Source organism: Caretta caretta, chromosome 7, assembly GCF_965140235.1.
Source record: "Caretta caretta isolate rCarCar2 chromosome 7, rCarCar1.hap1, whole genome shotgun sequence".
Taxonomy (NCBI): Eukaryota; Metazoa; Chordata; order Testudines; family Cheloniidae; genus Caretta; species Caretta caretta.
Window position 1 is genome coordinate 20697485 of NC_134212.1, and position 20251 is coordinate 20717735.

The 20251-nt window shown below is 40.9% G+C and overlaps 1 protein-coding gene across 5 annotated transcripts in view; it reads right to left on the reverse strand.

Moving 5' to 3' along the window:
* Window positions 1-20040, reverse strand: part of SLC6A6 (solute carrier family 6 member 6) — a 74511-nt gene extending 54471 nt beyond the window's left edge. For 2 of the 5 annotated variants that reach the window (XM_048859041.2, XM_048859043.2), the window contains exons 1-2: window positions 19841-20040; window positions 13118-13153 (exon numbers count right to left, since the gene is read on the reverse strand). Coding sequence is in view for 1 of the 5 variants with exons in the window: in XM_048859040.2 (XP_048714997.1) it covers window positions 10308-10362 (55 nt within the window). In the remaining 4 variants the exon portion in view is untranslated. Of the gene's footprint in view, window positions 1-10307; window positions 10374-13117; window positions 13154-19840 lie in introns of those variants that run through there. The other 3 variants (XM_048859040.2, XM_048859045.2, XM_048859044.2) reach the window with 3 other exon arrangements.
* Window positions 20041-20251: the final 211 nt, after the last annotated feature.

Genomic DNA, 20251 nt, shown 5'->3' on the forward strand with positions numbered 1-20251 from the left:
TTAATCACATAAATAATACATGGAATCATTAGTCATCAGTCTTTCATTTGGTGCTATGATTTTATACTGAGTAGATCTCAAATGCGTAAAATAAAAATAAAGTAGGCATTGGATGAAGCAAGCATACAAAGAGATGTACAAATATATTATTTTTAGCTTTTTTTCCTCTTGGGAATAATTTCATATTCCCCTAACATGCTTTGCTTTAGCAACAAATTCTCAGTTCGTCACTACATTTACCCATATCGTTTACTCATGGGCTAGTCTCAAAGGTTGGTCACATTTTTTCATATGTTTTCCAAATACTCACTTCAAACCACAGGCGCCAACTTTCCAATGTGCCGGGGGGGTGCTCAATCTCCGATTCTGCCCCAGGCTCAGCCCCCACTCCACGCCTTCCCCCAAGTCCCCACCCCCACCCCGCCTCTTCCCACCCCATTCCACCCCCTCCCCTGAGTGCCATGTCCTCGCTCTCCCCTTCCCTCCACAGAGCCTCCTGCATGCCGCGAAACAGCTGATTGCGGCAAGCGGGAGGCATGGGGAGGTGATGATTGGCAGGGCCCACCGACAGGCAGGAGGCGCTGAGGGAGGGAGAGGGGGGCTGATAGGATGCTGCTGGTGGGTGCTCAGCAACCACCATTTTTTCCCCGTGGGTGCTCCAGCCCCAGAGCAGCCACGGAATTGGCACCTATACTTCAAATAAATACATCAGAATACATGTTTGGTGGAAACAGAAGTTGGTTCAATAAAAGATATTACCTCACCCACCTTCTCTCTCTGGGGAAAAACAAACTTTCGGTTTTTAAATATTTTTCAGGGTTTGGGGGTTTTTTTGGCTATTGCTATCCATAAGTAATATGTGACACTATGCAAAGAAGATAAAAAAAGGAAATGTCAGAAGCATTCAAATTTCCTTGTAATATACCCAGTGGTAAGCAGAGGAGCGCTGTTGCAATGCTTCAGTATCTCATACAAAAAGTCATTTCACAGATTTTGACCAATTTTATGACCAGGCTGTAGCATGGATGAGATCCTAACTACCTGGATGGGACTGTATTTCTACATTATTTATTGACCTTATGTATCCATCTAAGTTTTAGATCAGGGGTCTCAAACACGTGGCCCACGGGCTGCAAGCAGCCCCCAGAGTTATTTCCTGCAGCCCACCATAGCTCCCCTTATCCCCCACCTCCGCCTCCCTGAGTGTCCCCGCTCCTCTGCCTACCTCCCAGCTCTTCCCGCTGCCAAACAGCTATGTGGTGGTGCTTAGGACTTTCCGGGGGGTGGGGGAGGAGTGGGACGTGGCACGCTCAGGGGAGGAGGCAGATAAGAGGCGGGGCCAGGGCTGGGATTTGGGGAAGGGGTTGGAATAGGGGCAGGGAGGGGGCAAAGTTAGGGCAGCGACTTTGGGGAAGGGGTTGGAATGGGGGCGGAGAAGGGTGGGAAGAAGCGGGGCAGGGGCAGGGCCTTATGGAAGGGGTGGAGTGGGGTCAGGGCCAGGGGCAGAGTTGGGGGCTTTTGTATCTTTGTATGAAAAGGTGTCAGTGATGCGGCCCTCAGGCCAAGGTACTAGTCCTCATGTGGCCCTCGTGGTGATTTGAGTTTGAGATCCCTATTTTAGATAGTATTTGAGGACTTATTCTAACCCTGCTTATGAGGACTTTTATAACATAAACATCAGATTGTAAGTGGTTTCTAACATAGTGACTCCATTGTGTAGGTTAATCATGTCTTAATTATGTCGGTGTACTGGGCAAACTAGTCCTCCTAAAGCCCTGATCTCGGTGTGGGAGGGAGGACATCCCAAAATGCATTATTCACAAAAATCCATGCCTTGGCCCCAGCCGCACCCTTCTGCACCACCAATATGGTACCTATGCACCAAAATTTGCCCAGAATGCACTAATACCAAATGGCTGTGCAGCACAGCAGGTTGGACTTGACCAACAGAACTGACACCAGATTGTGCAGGAAAACCTGTTGCTGTGTGCATGAACTGAGCCATGTTAGCTGTGGCCACAGTAGAAGAACACACCAGAGTCCAACTGCACTGTGAATGTGGTTCCACTGAGCGTAATTTGAGCCCTGGGCTCTAATGATGAGAATGAGTTACTTTGGGTTTTGTTTCAATTTCTTGTCTGCAGTGGGGCCTATAGTTCACAGAAATATGAGTCAGTGAGACAAATTAGTTGTCAACTTTTAAAATGACGCAGGCCAGTGCTGCTATGATAAGAATCTTTGGTTCTCTTACTGAGGTAAGAATGTTTCTAAGGCACTTTATAAGACAATCTTAGTTCATAGCCCTTGAACAATAAGAGATTTTCATTCGGTTTGGAAAGCGGGGAAGGGGAACGTTGTTTATTTAGTTCAAGAAAGCAGCTGAACAGAAGCTTTAAACTTTATCAAGATTTGCATAGGAAATGAAATCTAACAGTGGTTACTGGTATACAGAGGATATGCCAAAAGAAGAAGTGATAAACTGGCTGCATAAGCTGGTGGCACAGTTTGCTCTGCTCTTGATTGTCAAACATCATAAAAGAAGCAAAATCATGAAGATCATATGATGTTTTCTTTCTGTTTATTTTTCCATGCATCTTGTGAAGGGTGCAGGCCTGACAGCCTGGAGACTGAAGTGCCTTGTTTATGTACTGAATGGTTAAGGATGGGCCAGCCCAGTTCAGTGTCCACTTCCCCTGCATTTCCCCGCACCACCCGTGTGCCTCCATTTTATACAGGGCCTCTGAATAGCCTCCAACAGAAAGTAATTTTGGTCACTGCTGACCTGATTTAAACTAATGAGCTGGAGGTGAAAGTCTTCCTATCTCACTACCAATCCCATGAAACATCTAGTTCTCCAAAATATCACATGACTTTGATTAATTTTTAAACCAGAAGTATATCTTCAGTTCTTTGTAGCCACACGGCTTTAACAGCTTTCATATAAGGAAAGCTGCACTGCTCGTTTTGTGTCGAGAGATATGAAAAGCAGATAGTGCCTAAAGCAAACATTTAATTTCTCTAAGGAAACTGAACATGCAGATCACTTCTGCTTGCCACGCTCTGAAAGTGGCGTAGGTGCTCTGCATGCAAACAAAAGGACCTGATCCTACACTTTAAACTCAAAGAGCCCACTAAAGTGCCACCTTGACCTCAACGACCTTGGTGTGAGTGAGGACTACAGGATCAACTCTGATATGAGCAAAGAATACCAACAGTGCCAGCCTAATACCAGTGTCTCTCTCCTCAGCTGTCCACATGTCGCCCTGTTGTTGGTCTTTGTGGGTGAACATGTTTCTGTGTATGACTAGACAAAATATAGCAACTCAACCATTTTCCTCCATCCTTTATCTTTTCTATCATTTCTGACAGATATCAGCTGATGGCTTTAGTTGTACAGTATATTGCTTTTATCTTCCCAACCTGGGGCTCTGTAAATTTCACTTTATGAAGGTACAGTTCAGAAAACTGAACAGATGGGGCTAAATTATTTCCTAGAGTATAAGCCTATCCTATCCTCCCATGTCCCACCCAGCCTTTCTCTCTGACATCCAGGGAAGCAGAGCAGGCTGGGAAATGTAGTCCATTATGGCAGCCATATCTGTAGATTTAGCTTCTGACAAGGCCTGATGGGAAATAAGTGGTCCATATAAACAACACCCTTTCCCCAGATAAAACAGAGACCTGGAAGGAGTCGGGCTATTGGAGTAGAAACAGTCAAGTAAAGGCATCTCCTTATGTTTAACTGTTTATAATTGTTTGGGGATTTTTGGTAGCATCTTTGCAGTGGATACCTTTGAAAATTATCTGGAGTGACCAGTGAAATTGCATGTAGTTTTGCACCTCTCTAAGGCAGGTTAAAATAAAGTTACTTCGACAAAAGGACTGTTCTGTTAGCACATTCGGCCGGTGAAAATTTGCTATCTCCTGAAGCTCAGAGAAGCCTCTCTTCATAGCCAAGGCTCTGTGGCTTGGAGTTGCTGAACTGAAAAACAGCTGAGCTGAGAAGCAGCTGCTCTGTGCAGAACTAACTACCTTGTGTGACCTCTATCTGCTGCCAGGAGGCATCGCATAGTGGCACGAGCAGTGAGTGCCTATATAAATCCTAAATGCCTGGAGGCTCTTTTTCAAAATTATTTAAGATTGTACCAATATAAAATGGGCATTTAGTGTTAGTGGGGGGTGGGGCGGGAGTTGAAAGGGTATCTAGCGTTTAAATGTCCCAAACTGTTATAATCATTATTAAATAATTATTTATTAAACACTTTATACCACAATATCTTCTCATGGCACTTCACAGAGATTTAAAGAGCCATCGGGTGAAATCCCAGTGTCACTGAAATTAATGGCAAGACTACTGATTTCAATGCCACCAAAAGTCAGCCAGGGTCCCTGCCCCAAACTGCTTACAATTTAAATTTCTAGCATAAAGATCCCGCTTCTGATCTCAGATGACCTCAGCAGAGTAACTGCTGTTTTATGCTAGTGTAAGTGAGATTGGAATCTGATCTAAAATGAAGTTACGCTGGTGTAAAACTGGTTTGGGTCCTAAAATAAGAGGCGGAGGAAGGAGAGCTTAGGGAAAGGAGGGACAAAGGTTAAAGTAAGTAACAACAATACTGTATGAAAAGCAAATTTAAACGCTCTGATATTTCACACATTCAAAACAAATAATTGGAAAGAAAAATTTAGAGAGGATATTGCATTATCATATGGGTGATCAACAGGGTGACCAGATAGCAAGTGTGAAAAATCGGGATGGGTATGGGACGTAATAGGCACCTATATAAGACAAAGCCCCAAATATCGGGACTGTCCCTATAAAATCGGGACATCTGGTCATCCTAGTGATCAATGACAGCTCTGGGTTGAATATAAAATAGCAATGGCCCCCATTAGAGCTATATTAGATTATACTCATTTTATCTTGAAAGCACAAAGCATGTTCCTTTAAATAAACAGAAAATGCTTAATATAACAACATGTGCCAAATAATCACTACTGTGTTTCACAATATGTTCTGTGACTGATTCCCTGCGCCACAGTAAACTGGTATACATGGTAGTTCTGGATGGTATAACTCACTGTGTAACGTATTTGGAGTGATTTTAAACAACTAATTGTTTGGGGATTTTTTAAATTGTCAGTTCCCAATAGGGCATTCAGAAATAGTCACATCATTATTATTTATTATTATTTTCTATTATTTTCAAATGGTGATGTACTGGTTTGAGTGGCTGGAAAGTGTTGTGAATGCTCGAGACATGTTGCATTGCAGGGAAATCTATCCAAGCCACTTCCAGTTTGTCAAACCACGAAGTTGGTAAGTGCTATCTGCAGGTACTGCAAGTGCACATCTTGGCTGGTGCAAAGAGCAATCAGCTCTTTTTGGCTGCAAAGACTATTCAGCACCTCACAGAAGGCACTCAGCACCTGGCAAAATCAGACCCTTTATGTGCGATCATTCCCAGTAGAAGTTCAGACAAACATTCTGCTCTTGTCTTCAGAAAATAGCCAGCCTACTGAAGGGACACAGCTAACTGGTACTCCACAGAGCAAATTATGCTCTTTCTGTCAGGGCAAAGATGTGCTCTCTGTGCTTCATTCTGCCTGAAGAGCAGCCCTGCCTGTGAGGAGCACAGTCATATTAAGGGGAAAAAGACAGATCATCTGTCTTTCAGTCAGTCCGCCTAGGACAGGAATAGATTGACACCTCAGGAAGGAACTCATCATTAACGAGAGCCTGGAGGAGCTTAACAGCAGAGTGCACGCAGCATAGAGCAAATCCTGCTCTAAAACCCTGAGTTCAAGGCCAAAACAATAACTGGGTTTAAAAAAGAATGGAGGACAGGTCTATCAATGGCTATTAGCCAAGATGGTCAGGGATGCAATCCCATGCTCTGGGTGTCCCTAAACCTCCAAGTGCCAGAAGCTGGGACTGGATGACAGGAGATGGATCACTTGAAATTGCCCTGTTCTCTTTATTCCCTCTGAAACATCTGACACTAGCTACTGTCAGAAGTCAGGGTACTGGGTTAAATGGACCATTGGTCTGACCTAGTACGGCCGTTGGTAGGTTCTTAATAGAGCCTAGACTAAGTCTATAACATAACCAGCTAATAATTGAAAGGATGTTAAACTGTGTCTACTTGGCTTCAACCCTGGTAAACAGAGCCTAAATTGCCCCATTGTAAATTTGGAGGGAGTTCACTGAAGTCAACAGTGATCATCAGATTTACAAGTACACCACTGGGGAGTGATATGGCCCAGTGGGATTTTGCCTGAGTAACAACTAAGCATTATTGCAAAACTCCCACTGATTTCAAGGGGAGCAGGATTGATCCTAAGTAAGGAGAGTAAAACGGGGCCCCATGTCTATGGAAATTAAGGGCCTGATTCTGATCTCATTTATACAAAGGTAAATCAAAAGTAGCAACCCTGCAGTCAGGAGTTATCACAGTGTAAATAAGCTCAGAATCAGGTCCTACATGTGTGTTTCTTTGGAATAGAATTTTGACAGCTTCCTTCTCAACATTAATGCTATCTGAAGGTAGGGAGTTTAGGAGGGAGTCCATGGAATCACATGAATAAACACCTTCTCCTACAGCCCTATTGCTCCTCAATCCCTTGGGTGACAATTATTGCCTCAGTGATGTTCTTCAACACTGTGTGACTTAAATTAAACTACTGCAATTACAAATACCTCATTCCTGGGTTTTGCCTTTTGAAATGTAAAGCCTCCAATGACTGTGTTGTCTTATGGGTTTTTTCAGTGCCTAGCATAACAGGACCCAACTGGTGATTGGGGCCTTTGGCCATGACCTTAATATAAATAAGAATGAATAAATGACCTGTTCTGCTCACTTTTTCACCTCGAGTCTACTAAATCAGTTAATTGTCACAAGCATGTAAGCCAACTGGAGTTTTGCCTGAACAAAGACTGCTAGATTTTTGCCCTGTATTATTTTATTATTATTCTTTATCTTCTCTTATACTATTATGCATAATGCTTCCTACTTTCTACCTTTTCATCTAGTCTTGATTTATTAACACGTTTGTTGACATTTTGCTCCCCTAGCTTTGCATGGGAATGTATTTCATAAAAGTGCAAAAACAAATCAAGAGCAAGCAGAATCCTTCTTACTCAAAAGTCTTATTGAGCTATCAGCAGAAATGCCCATGTCTTCTGATGCATCCGATGAAATGAGCTGTAGCTCACGAAAGCTTATGCTCAAATAAATTGGTTAGTCTCTAAAGTGCCACAAGTACTCCTTTTCTTTTAACGTCTTCACCGCATCACAAGGAGATGAAAATGTTATTTTGTTATAACCTTCCATTCCTCAACTCAGAGGACTTATACAGTATTTCACTGGAGTACGTAGTGTTTCAGTCATGAGCACATGTTGGTTCTTTTATTGGTGAATCTATCGTGTGTGATATTTCATGTGTGTATTATTATTTGTAGCTGTTGCTTTCATGTAGCAACTGTAATAAACTAGCTGGATATATGTTCCTTTCACTTACTAATTAAAATCAGCATTGTTAAATTTACTTTTTGAAAAAATGGATCTACTGCATTGGGAGTATTACTGACTCCATTTGCAAGTCTTTTGCATCAAATATGTGAATTGCAAAGTGACTTGGCATCCCTACTCATATTTGGGAGAGGCAAGACAAGATAACTTTAACATGTAATTCAAATTACCTTCCAGAACAGGAAATAATCAGATTACTTCACAAAACTACTTTTCGTTTTAATTAAGTAGTTGTTGCAATCAATTACTTTCACAGTTGTATCACTATATACAGAGAGAGAGAGAGAGAGTGTGTGTGTGTGTGTGTGTGTGTGTGTGTGTGTGTGTGTGTGAATTATTAACTGGTCCTTTTTGACCTACCTAAACCTGAGACAAGACTCCCTTCTATTTTCAGGAAATGGCCCAAATGGATAGCTCAGACCTAAATCAGGGAGACTATAATCAGAATCCAGACCCAGACACAGGTCATATTTTTGCAGCTGACTTCCATCTCTACAGAATACAATGAGCCAAATTAAAATCCCAGATCCAATTCTTTGGCTATTCAGACTCCATATTCCAACCTTTTAGCAGCTTACACCCATCTCTGTCACCATTGTTCACCTTTGTCACTTGTTTCCTCTTTGCTACCAGGTGTTATGTATATAATACAGCCATTTATTTTAAACTTTTAATGATCATCTTTGATCTGGTTTGATCTGAACCTGGATCAAGCTGGGTAGTCTGACAGCTACACCAGAGTTCAGTACACAGTCTAGGAAATACACTCCATGACAGCAGTGAGCAAACATTAAATAAAAAGCTTTCATTCACACTTGTTTGTTTGTTTGATTTTTCATGATTCACCAAACTTTATATTTCATTCTTGGTGCACATGCCACAATCCCAGCAGTCCAGCCTCCCTCAGGGCAATGGAAGAGACTTGATAAAAATGCCAATGTATATGAGAGAGTTAGATTAAGCAGTTCTATAAGAGTGGACTGATGTCACCCAATTGCTTACGTGAGCAAAGCTCCAACATGGATGAGAAAGAGATTATCTCCACTATGTGAAAGGCTACCTCTTTCCATGCATATAAGCCATATAATGACAATATACTAACTATACAGAGAGAAACGGTACAATATGAAGAAAAAGAAAAGTGCTAAACTTGTCAGTTTCTACATTATTTACTAATATTTTAAAACTAGTATAAAACAAATGAAGGGCAGGGATGCAGATAAAAATGACGGAGCTGGAAATAGAGTTTGGAGTAATATACAGAGGACAATTGCAGGAGGGGTATTGAAACATAAAATGTTACGTATCTCAGTTATTTCTTTGCACTGTAGATAACAAAACAATAACAACTACAATACAAAAGTTAGGATAAATCTAGGTGCATTAAAATGAACACATAATCATACTGTCTTAAACCAAACCCTAGTGCAATAAGTAGGTTGCATGCAATGAGATGATATTCAGTACTAGCAAGTGTAAATTCCTGTATTGAGGGAGAGGAAATAAATAGCACAGCTATTAATTGAGGGGTAGCTAGCTGTGAATTTGAGCAAGATCTAAGGGTGATCACAGACAGCAAATTAATACAGAGTCTCAGTGTGATGCTGCTGGGGTGGAGATGCCATGCTATTTTTGGATCTGTATATATATAAAAGGATCATATGGAAAGCTAAAGAGATAACAGTGTCATGTTAACACAGCCCTAGCACAGCCATAGTGGGAATAGCATGTGCAGTTCTGATCTCCACAGATTAGAACGGATATAGAAAAATTAAAGGAAACACAAATAAGGGCAATAAAAGTGATCCAAGGACGGATGGAGAGATTGAAGGAACTAAATTAATATAGTCTAGAAGTGAGAAGAATCTGTGGGCCATGAGCCATCTATAAATACCTTTAAGGTAATAATATATGTGAAGGTAAATAATTAATCTGGCTCAAAAGATGGTAGAACAGGGAGCAGTTGATTGAAATTAAGTAAGGAAAAGTTCTGGATGGAAAGTAAGAAGAAGTTCTTTAAAGTGCTGCACCAGAGCAATGACACAGACCCCAAAGGAGGTTGTCTGGGTACAGTCATTGCCCATATTCAAGAACAGGTTAAATAAGAAGCTAGGGAAAAAGATGTAGACAATAGCGCTCTTAAAATCCAAAGGCATACACCAGGCAATCTTTTTTTTTTTCCATGTTCTATTTACTTTGGTTATCTAAAAGGCTGGTGCTCCTACACAGAAGTATATAATATATGATGCTCACAGGACCTGGCCCACTCTGCTGCTATATATCTGGTTAAAATCGAACCCAGGTCAGTTGGTTGTCCTGTGGCTTATGTAAAATAAGTTTTGTGGATTTCTGGAAGAACAAGTGTCCTCATTGCACAAACCACCATCCCAATAAGCAGACTTATGGGCAGTTTCAGCATTGAGGCCAAAGGCTGAAAGGGCATGAAATCTGATTTTTTTTTTTTTTTAAACACATAAAGGTGAACCTTCTAGCTCTGAGTTCAGAGACATTAGTATGACAATGTGAAGTGGAATCTTGACACGGTTGCTGCTCATGTTGTACCTTGTCTGTGGATCAGTTGAGAACCAATCATGCCAATATATCACCTTTCAGGAATGCTAAAATACACAACACTTAAAAAATATAAAAAAGGGGGCACTGGTAACAAGTCCTAGAATTTTTAATGACAAATGGGTGCACACACACCAGGCATATAAATCCATGTAGCATCATTGCCCCCACCCTTTACAAATATCCCATCCCAACTGCACTCACCAGTCGGGACTTCTGTCCCCTTCTCACTGTGGATGGGCAGTGGTGATTCCTCCATAGGGTGAGGCACTGATGGAAAGTAATGAATTGTGGTAGTATTTGTCGCAAAGTGACAATCACAAGACGGTCCCTTTATTATCATTATAATACAAATGCCTGGTTACTGTCACCAGGAGTCCTTTTTCAAAATGTCACAATGGCAGGAGGTGGCCCCTGCAAATATTTCACGTGTCCGAGGCACCTCTGAGAATTCAGACATATCAGTGGGATCCACCATCTGAAGTTTGAAATCCCTGGGTTTAATTTCCTCTTGAGAGTTCACATTCTGGGGGGATTATTAGCTTCTGAAAGTTTAACATTATCGAAGAGGCCTCATTTTGGTCATTCACAGTCGATGGGGTTAATCCCAATCTAGAATTCATATCCGCGGAAGTTTAGACCCTTCTGAAAATTCACACTGCACAGACAGGTTTCTATCCTGGAAGTTTCATAATTCCGACACTTGACAATATGCTGATTATTCACATCCCTGGAGTAAACTCTCTTTTGGAAATTCATACTGTTGAAGAAGCCAAAGGGAGCCAAGGCACTGAGGCACATATAGAGACAGGTTACAGACATCAAATCTGAGTCATGATATTTCATGCACAGAACCAGGAGAGAGAGGCTCTGGTGCTCAAAGCTTGCCTTTGGCTGCTGAAATGCCACAGCAGGTGGTAGAAGGTTGTACTGCATGTGGCCTCTTGGCCATAAATTTTGTATCACTGATCCATTTTATGGAATATATTCCAGTTACAAGGCTCTAGATTATCCAGATATTCAGCTTTATGATATTAAAGTCACTAGAGGGAGATCTTTGAATCTGCATTCCAATGGGCTCCAGATTCTAGCGTACAACGTCGGGACACCGTATCATCATGTCTTTAGGTTTCTTTTTCTATTTGGAGCCTCTTCCTTTAAAGATGTTTTTGTTACCCTGGTGATTCCTCTTTAAAAAACTGGGGGAAATGTGTCCTTTGAACTCTTTTCAAGAGACTTGAATTTTCTATATTAGGGGTCCCATGTTGAAAAAAGTGAGTAATATGACTCCTGGAATTTTTCCATTCCTATTGTCTTTTAAAAAATGGTACCGTAGCTTTTCAAAGATACCCTCAGTCTCAGCTTTAGCATCCCAGTGTAAAGGACAATTCTTTTTAATTGCTGGTGTGGGTTTTTTTTTCATTTAATATACACATGCTCTTCTCCTTTGAAAAAGCTTATCCTTAATTGATTGCCCTAACTATTTCCATAAAACCAGCCAAAAGAATGTTCATAATTCAAAGATACAAAATAAAATTCTTATAACATTTCTGCCAGAAATATAGCCAGAATAGAGCGAGTTTTCAATAGATTTTTGACTAGCAATGGACTACGCAGTTGTGTCTTGCTAGATTCAAAGAGGCTCAAGTCTCTGCCTGCACCTAAGCCCTCCTCTTATTGAAATGCAAAATAAAGGGTAGCGTAAGAGAGAAACAGCTGAACACAGTTGACTACATAACTATTGTACTAGACAGGGAAATAATGGTCTACAAGGGTGCTTTGCGCAAGCTCCTTTTATCTAAAAGCGGAACTAACATTCCAGCCCAATAACACACACAAAAAACATTTGTCACCACACAGCATTTTGCTACATATTAACCAGGAGTTTCTATCTGAGTCTAATCTAGTGCCGTAATTCAGAGACGTATGTTATTTTCTGAAAAAATGTTGATTTATGAGAAGTCAGATTGATGTGAATGCTCATGGCTTGCCACGCCACTTGACCTAGTGCGTGCTTCAAAGTTATATAAAGCAGGTCCTCTGCATTGCAATTAATGCAGTCATTTTCCTCATTAAGGCTCATTTTGCACTAAGGCAATAATGGTCTTAATCTATGCTGCTTCTTGAAAGATTTTCTTGACTTTACTTATTAGAGAGAGATACTGGAGCAGAATTTACTTGACTACTCAAAGTTTTAAAATCAGAGATCTGCAAGCAAATCAAGTTGCTAGGCGACGTGTAAAACTGTTGAACTCCATGATGTGTAGCTTTACGTATTCTATGGAAAGTCCTGTACAAGATTCATCAGCCTGATGTAGACTGAGCATTTATTCTGGAGGCAAATGTATTCACAAAACATTTGCAACAATATTCACTGATGGCTGGTGTTATTTAATCTCATTTTAGAGGGTCCATGGGTTGTAAAAAAGGCCTGAAATATCTGTATGCTACAAGAGGCCACACACATAAACAAATAAACAAAAACAACTTTACAGACACAACTTGGATTTTGTAGAAGAATCCAAAAGAGAGAAGCTTATTTTTAGCATAGGACTGGGAGCTAGGACTCCTGAGTTCTAAACTGAACTCTGACATTGATTCCCTCTTTGACCTTGGCCAAGTCACTTAGGGCTTGATCCAAAGCCCACTGAAGTCAATGGAAGTTTTTCCATCAAGTTAGTGGGCTTTGGTAGAGACCCTCAACCACTCTGCATCCGTTGCCCCTCATATATAAAGTGAGACGTTACTTCATACCTACTTCACAGGAGTTACCAATATCTGTAAAGTACTTTGTGATGGTGCCTAGGTACTACCATGATATACACAATAGAACTGCATATATAGATTTGAGATAACAGGTATTGAGTATTGTTATTGTGTAACTGAAGTTTATATTCACATGCTCTTTATTCATTTGGTTTCTATGAGCAGATGGTAAGCGTTCAGTATTTGAACATTCTAATCGTTTTTATAATCCTTTTGTAATTTCATAAATGAACATAAATAACACTTACATGAAGAAGAGTCTCTCCTGAATGGATTTTCTCTTCCTGTTTTTGGAGGGGGGGAGAAGAGGGAGAAGAAGAAAAAGAAAAAAAAAAGAGAAAGCAAATAAATAGACAAATACATAAAATAAAATAAAATAAAATAAAATAAAATAAAATTAAAATAAAAAAGAGGGAAAAAGTCCATCAGGATACTAAGATACATTTGATTTATACATCATCATGCAGATGATATCCAACAAATAATACGTATGAACTAAAGAAGTTTTTTGAAGTACATCAAGATACTGAACATAATACCACAAAAACAGGTCGTTTCTCATCTGTCATCCCTCCGCAAATTTTTAATATGAATTGTTACAGAAATTTTGCCTGCATGTGTATTAAGAGCAAGTAAATTACACTGTCTGAGTGAAAATAACATTCCAAGGCCATTTTACGTGGAGCAAGGTAAGAAGGCTTTTCAAATTACTTCCTAAAGTTCTCATTGATGGCCACATGCATCTCTGTGTAGGATCTCTGTTTCCCATCTACTCAGTGCTAACATGCATATCTGGGGCAACCCCTAAGGCAGTGTCTCATAGGTTTTGCAAATCACTTTCCTCCACCCTGTGCCCAAGACACAGTTGCACTGAGACACAAGCCTTGCAGCCAAAAAAGTAGTGGATGGCTCCCTCTGTTATGGCAGGGAAACCATAACAACAAACACAATGGAGCTGTTGGGACTCAACAAGCCTTCACTCCAACAAATGACTTTGGATAACCACCCTGCCTCATGCCATTCCCCTTTCCTGTCTTCAGTGTAAACAGGGATTGTGTAAACTTAAAAGTTAATTTGGATTAAGAAGGGTGTGAATTTAAAACACAATAACTATTCTTGAATAACTTCAAGTGCGGACACTCTAATTCTGGAATAACTCCCACATGTAGACAAGCCCTAAGTCCCTCAGAAAGACAAAAACCACATGAATACAGTGGTGGCAATAGAAGAAGCCAACTGCTATCACTTCTCTCTCTTTTTTCTTGGAAGCTCAGACCCTGAGGTAAAATAATATTGGTAAATGTTGGCCCTCCAATGGCAACCCCCATACTTAAATTTGGAAACAAATTAATGGATAACTTTACTGCACCTCTATTTCCAAACTTCTACTGGAGTATTTTACACCAATGTCAACCACGGTATAAGTTTAGCAATGCAGTAATGACCAGAGCTCAGCATGTACATTCTCTCTTTGAACAGATAAAAATACTTTGGGTCAGATCCTCAGCAGGTATAACTCAACTCAATCAATGTAGCTACAGCGATTTACACCAGCAGAGGCTCTAGCTTTTGGTTTAACCTATCCCAACATACACTTGGGGGAGGGGGGGAAATTCAATGAACATAGGAAGGACAACTTCATACTCTGACTTTCTTTCCAAACCACTGGAGAATCATTCCTGTAAGTGGACTATTCCAAGTGCAACTGTAGTTAAGTGGGAATTTGCTATATGAAGTGCTTAAATGATAGGACTATGGGATTACTTTTTAAAAGCAATCCTGTAGCATAAATGTGGGTTAGAGCATTTGACTTCTTTCATCACTAATCTCCCATTGTAATCTATTCAAAACTGCAATTTTAAAGCATTGACAATTGATTAGGGTGATGAATCAGATAAGGTATTACTTTTAAAAAGCTGGTTTCAAAGTAGCAGCCGTGTTAGTCTGTATTCGCAAAAAGAAAAGGAGTACTTGTGGCACCTTAGAGACTAACACATTTATTTGAGCATAAGCTTTCGTGAGCTACAGCTCACTTCATCGGCTGTAACTCACGAAAGCTTATGCTCAAATAAATTTGTTAGTCTCTAAGGTGCCACAAGTACTCCTTATCTTTTTTTAAAAAGCTGTAACTCCTCCACCTTGCACATTCATCTTTAGCTGTTGCATGTTTCAAACTGAACTGAAGTGTTCTTAAGAAAGCAAAAGCATCTTTATGGAGTCATTTGTCTACATTCTAAAAACACTACAGAGCATGGCACTGCTGTACAGAGTTCCTGTTTGGTATTGGTTCAGGTGTGTCAGGTCACGATTGAGGTGTGCTGGCAAACTGGGAAGGAAGGGAGAGCAATGGAATAACAGAGGGGGTCTGGGAGATGAGAAATGAGGAGCATTGGCAGAGGGGTGTGATGAGGAGCTTGCACTGACTAAATGCAGTACCTGGCGCTATACTGTGCTACCAATTCTTCATTTCACCAATTCCACCCCCCTTGTTAGTAGAAACAGACAAAGGGTGTTTTTGGCGCTCTAGTGGAAATCACAGATGGATGAGACGGCTCAGCCACTAATTATTTTTATATATCTAAAGTTAAAAATTAAATGATGGTGACTATGCTGTTTTACTCATTTTTAAAAAATATAGTACAGACCTCAGTCAAAAGATCCAGTGTTCTGAACCTGCTATTACTGCGGAATACTGCATGGGTTTTTTAATACTGGAAACAGAGGGCTTTCCAAAGCAATACTAGGGTTGACAGCATTATTATTTGCAGTGGACAGAAAGAGCCTTAGCAATGGAACTGACTCTAACCTACATTTTATAAGTGCAATTTCCCATCAATAAATTTCATCAGATAGTCATTTCCTTTACAGCACTCATTTCTTTAAACAAGATATTGTCAGATCCAATAGAATAAGAAAACAATTAATCTTTTCTCCAGAAAATGCTTCCACTATGGTACATGTAATGACACTGTAGAGCAAATAATCTACAGGAAAATAAAGATTTGGAAGACTGAAAGATTATATTGTTATGCTCTGAGGAGGGAAAAGCGTAATGAAATAAAATGTGATTGTTTGGGGTTTAAACAGTTCTGCCATTGTATTAATTTGACAATTCAGGATGCTTCAGTAAAGTGAAAAGACTTTGGTTTACCCTAAATTCAGTTCTCTGTGCAATGATGGTTTAGTTGTCCTTTAGGGTTTACATTTCTCTGCCCCACAATCTATACCCTCAGTTGGCTCTGCTGATGCATTTGGGTGCAAAATGCAGATTACACTTTCAATGCAGAGCCAAGTGGGAACAGCCAAAGTTAGAAAGACACAGAATGGAATGCCTCCTTGCTACTGAAAGCACACACAGCACAAAACAATTAGGCTATGAGGGAGTAGAGCTTCAAAGCACTATATGGGGTTTTCTAACCGCGCTATAATCCATAGGACTTGCTCAGTTAAAATCCTCTTTGGAAATGCATCCCCAAATGGAAAGGAGGCTTTAAGTGCAAATCACGAGGCTGTAGCTCAGTCTTGGTATTCAGATTTCAAATTAAGGAATTAATCCTTGAAATTCTCCCCAGTTTTAGCTGTAAAACAAGTCACTCTGAAGAACCCTACTGAAGCCATTAAATTCTGGCAGGCAGGACTTCTCCAACATCATGCACAAATAGTAATCTAGTCTGAGGTTTCTTTGTATTTTTCCACAGCAGTGCTGCACCTCTTGTTCATACATGATTTCAAACATCCTGGAGACCCATTCTTACCTCAGCTCACGCATTGTGCCATTTAAAAAAAAATAAAAAAAAAATAACCATCAAACCATCAAAAAAATAAAAATGCATAAGCTAATGGCTGCCAACTAAACTGAAGGGCCAAATTCTCCCCTGCATTACATTAGTGTACATTAACATCTGCAGAATTATTCCAGGTTTACACCAGAATCTGGCCTGATATCCCTAAAACCAAAGAAGGTCATTTTTAGACAAGCACTTCCGCCCATTTGTCCATCTCCTTAATGCCTCCAGATTGCTTTATGCTGGCTGCAGTTTACTGCTCTTTACATAGTGCCCTAGCACTGCACACAGTTAAGCAGCAGGTAGCTAGAGGATTTTGAAGCCAGTTGTCTGACACTACACACTGGAAAATGCAGGTTGGTAAATGGTAAACAACAGAAATTAAAAAATTAAAAAGGAATTCTCTTGCCCTTTCCATTCTCTCTCCATCTATATTATAGTACAATGATACTCAGACCTCAGTAGTGTGAATTCACTGTTTCATTTACTATAGTGCTATATATTCATATTTAAACAGTAGGACAAGGGAAATATCATCTATATATATATAAATATATATATTTCCCTTGTCCTACTGTTTAAATATATCTCCTAAATATTTCCCCTGTCCTACTGTTTAAATATGAATATAAAGGCCAGTAATTTTGCTGTGAGAATTATATATATATATATATATATATACAGTATTATTCTCACAGCAAAATGACTGGCCAAGTATTATTACTTTATCAACTACAAGCAGTTAATAACACAGTAAAAACATCCTGACTGGTTAATAACTTAGTTTGTTTAATAATTAAGTGTCGAGTGTTTTAATATCATGTGCTGTAAAGAGCCACAGGAGACACATTAAAGAGCCACTTGCAACTCAGGAGCTTCAGTTTGAGTATCACTGATATAGCACATTAAGTTTGCCTGTCCTCCATATTCTGCCCTCTAGTGGCTGGAGTGTCATAGTCAGATCTGCCTGAGAACTGATTGAGAAACTATGTCACCCCCTACTGGCTGCAGCCTAAAGAGAATATAAGCCATAAGGAAGAGAAGATGGAAGAGAATGGGAGAGATGAAGACAGTAGTGAAGATCGAGATGGTGAGATGGAGAGACAAGAGGAGAAGAAGACAGAGGGGGGAAAAGAACAAAAGGTAGATAAAGACCGAAGTGAGAGATGGGCTATCTCTGAATGTTTCACAGGTACTAGCTAACATTTACTCACCCACCTTTACTACAGGTATCCTCCCTCCAGAAACATACAATTCACCCTCAACTTGTGCCCCAATATTGGAGGGAAATAGCATTATTAGTACGGTAGCTATCCCTTTGTAAAAACTAAAATTTCCCTCTTTCACCACGACCATACTGTACACTTCTGTAAAAGAAAATGATCTTCCACCAACATCCCACAGGGAAATCTTTCCATAATACTTCTTTGGAAATAAACAAGGCCAAAAAGAGTTGGCCAGTTCTGCTTGAATCCAAATCTAGAAGTAACAAATCCATATGCCAAGATTTTAAAAGTTTTGCACAAAGTCTCTCTCCTCAACATTCCACAACACACAGTTTTATTGGGTTGATTTCCTTACAATCCTAAAGCCATAGAATCTAAACTGGTAGCAACTGTCATCCAAGTACCAAATTACCCAGACAACTAACTCCATGTCTCCTGAACAATACCGCTCCACTTTTTGTTGGTCCAACATTTGAAACATTTTGACATATAAGCAAAAAGATACAGTGGTTACCAAAATAGCACTATAAACACAACCAGTTCTTCTTGGCACATTTTCTTAATGCCTTTCCCAATACGGTTAAAAAATGGGAACTAACCAAAAAAAAAAGCCTCTCTCCATCTTGGCATGAAGTCTACTGAAACACAAAAATCCTTCATATGTGGGACTGTGTTTCTTCAAACTTGTTTCTGTACCTCTGTTTTCCCACTATGTTTTCCTTTGTTATTATTATTTAAAAAAATAATAATAAAGAGAAGAAACAAGATTTCAGAACATGTAAGTGTAAGAATTTTGTCACTTTGAAGGAAAAAAGTAATTCTCAAAGAAAAAATATATTTTTTCACCTCTCACGAATGAGGAAGTGGGTGAATATATTCTGAATTCTCCATCTTTAATGCATGTTTTATCTTCGGTGTGAATGCAAATTAACTCCCACACACACACCCCTTATCTTCATATATGGAAACTTAAAGTTGTCTCCAAAGTCTGTCTTTTGTTACACTATCATACACCACTGAATATTCATCATCTTAAACTCACTGGGCCAAATTCTGACCCAATCCACACTGATGTGAATCCAGAATTACTTTTTTGACACCAAGATAACTGAAATCAGAATCTTGACCCACAAAGTTATGGCACTTATGGAAACTTTAACTGCCTCTGAAGAAAAGAATGTCAGACCCCGGTCAGATCCATTAGTAGCAGCAGCAGCTGCGACAGCACCGGCTGTATTGGTCTTTCAATTGGACCTGACTGGAGGTTTGCATACAGCCTTCAAAAAAATGTTGCATTTTGCACTGGGGGAAACAGCAGGGCTGGGAAAGAAGAAATGTACTTTTAACGGTTGGAGAGCTGCCAAGCAAGTGGTTAATTTCACACTGCAGACTGTTATCTGAAAAAAGTTAACACAAGGTGGTGGAGCATGTACGGAGGGCGAGATGGAAATAACCGCTCGAGAAACCACACGGTAGCCTAGATAGCAATTAAATATAGGTAGGTGTTGGGTTTTTATAAGGGACTTGAAAAGAAAGAAACGGCCCTATTGACCTGCGCGACCAAAATGCAAAGAAACAGCACGTTGTAATCTATCTAGCCCAGGGTACGGCAAACCACAGCGAAGATATGGGGCGAGGGGGGGGAGGCAGGAGGGAAACAGACCCTGAGCATAGATGAGACATTTGCAGCCCTGATCCACCAAGGCAATGCCCGCCCCCCCCCTCCTTGTTCCTTCTGAGGGTCTTTTCTTTGCCATCTTCATGCAGCAACAAGAGAGAAGCAGCGATCAGTCCTCCCTCGTTCCCTCTCTTGCCGGGCAGATCTTCCTTCGGCAAAGGCAAAAACCCTCCCTGCCTCCTCCCGACGGCTCCTTCTTTGTTCCTTCCCCGTCTGCCTTCGGGAGCGACCAGAGCGCGAGGCTCTCTCCCTTTCTGGCAGACAATAGAGAGGGGATCTTACCTGCTGCGGGCTCAGGTAGCTGGCCAGGGCTCTAGGCGTCTGCCCGGTGCGTCCCAGGGAAAGGTACCGCCCGACTAGCCGGGCTGCGAGGGAGGCGGGGGTGATTTATAAGCGCTTTCTTCCTGACCTCTCGTCTCTGTTGTCTAATGAGGGAGCGTTGAGCATCACCCATCCTGCTGAGTGGAAAAACACCGGCTCAGCCTCTTCTTTGGTGGAGGGGGCGGGGGTGCTAGAGGAAGGGGTGGGGGGGAAGGAGGGGCCACGCTTCAGACACACAGCCCGGGAGCCTGGGCTGGCAGGCAGCCCGCTCAGCTCCGGGGAGGGGCAGCGGCCAGCGGGGCCGGGGGCAGGGAGGAGGGGGAACTGCTGCTGCTGGGAGCAGGGAGGCTGAGTGCGGACGCGAGGCCAGCA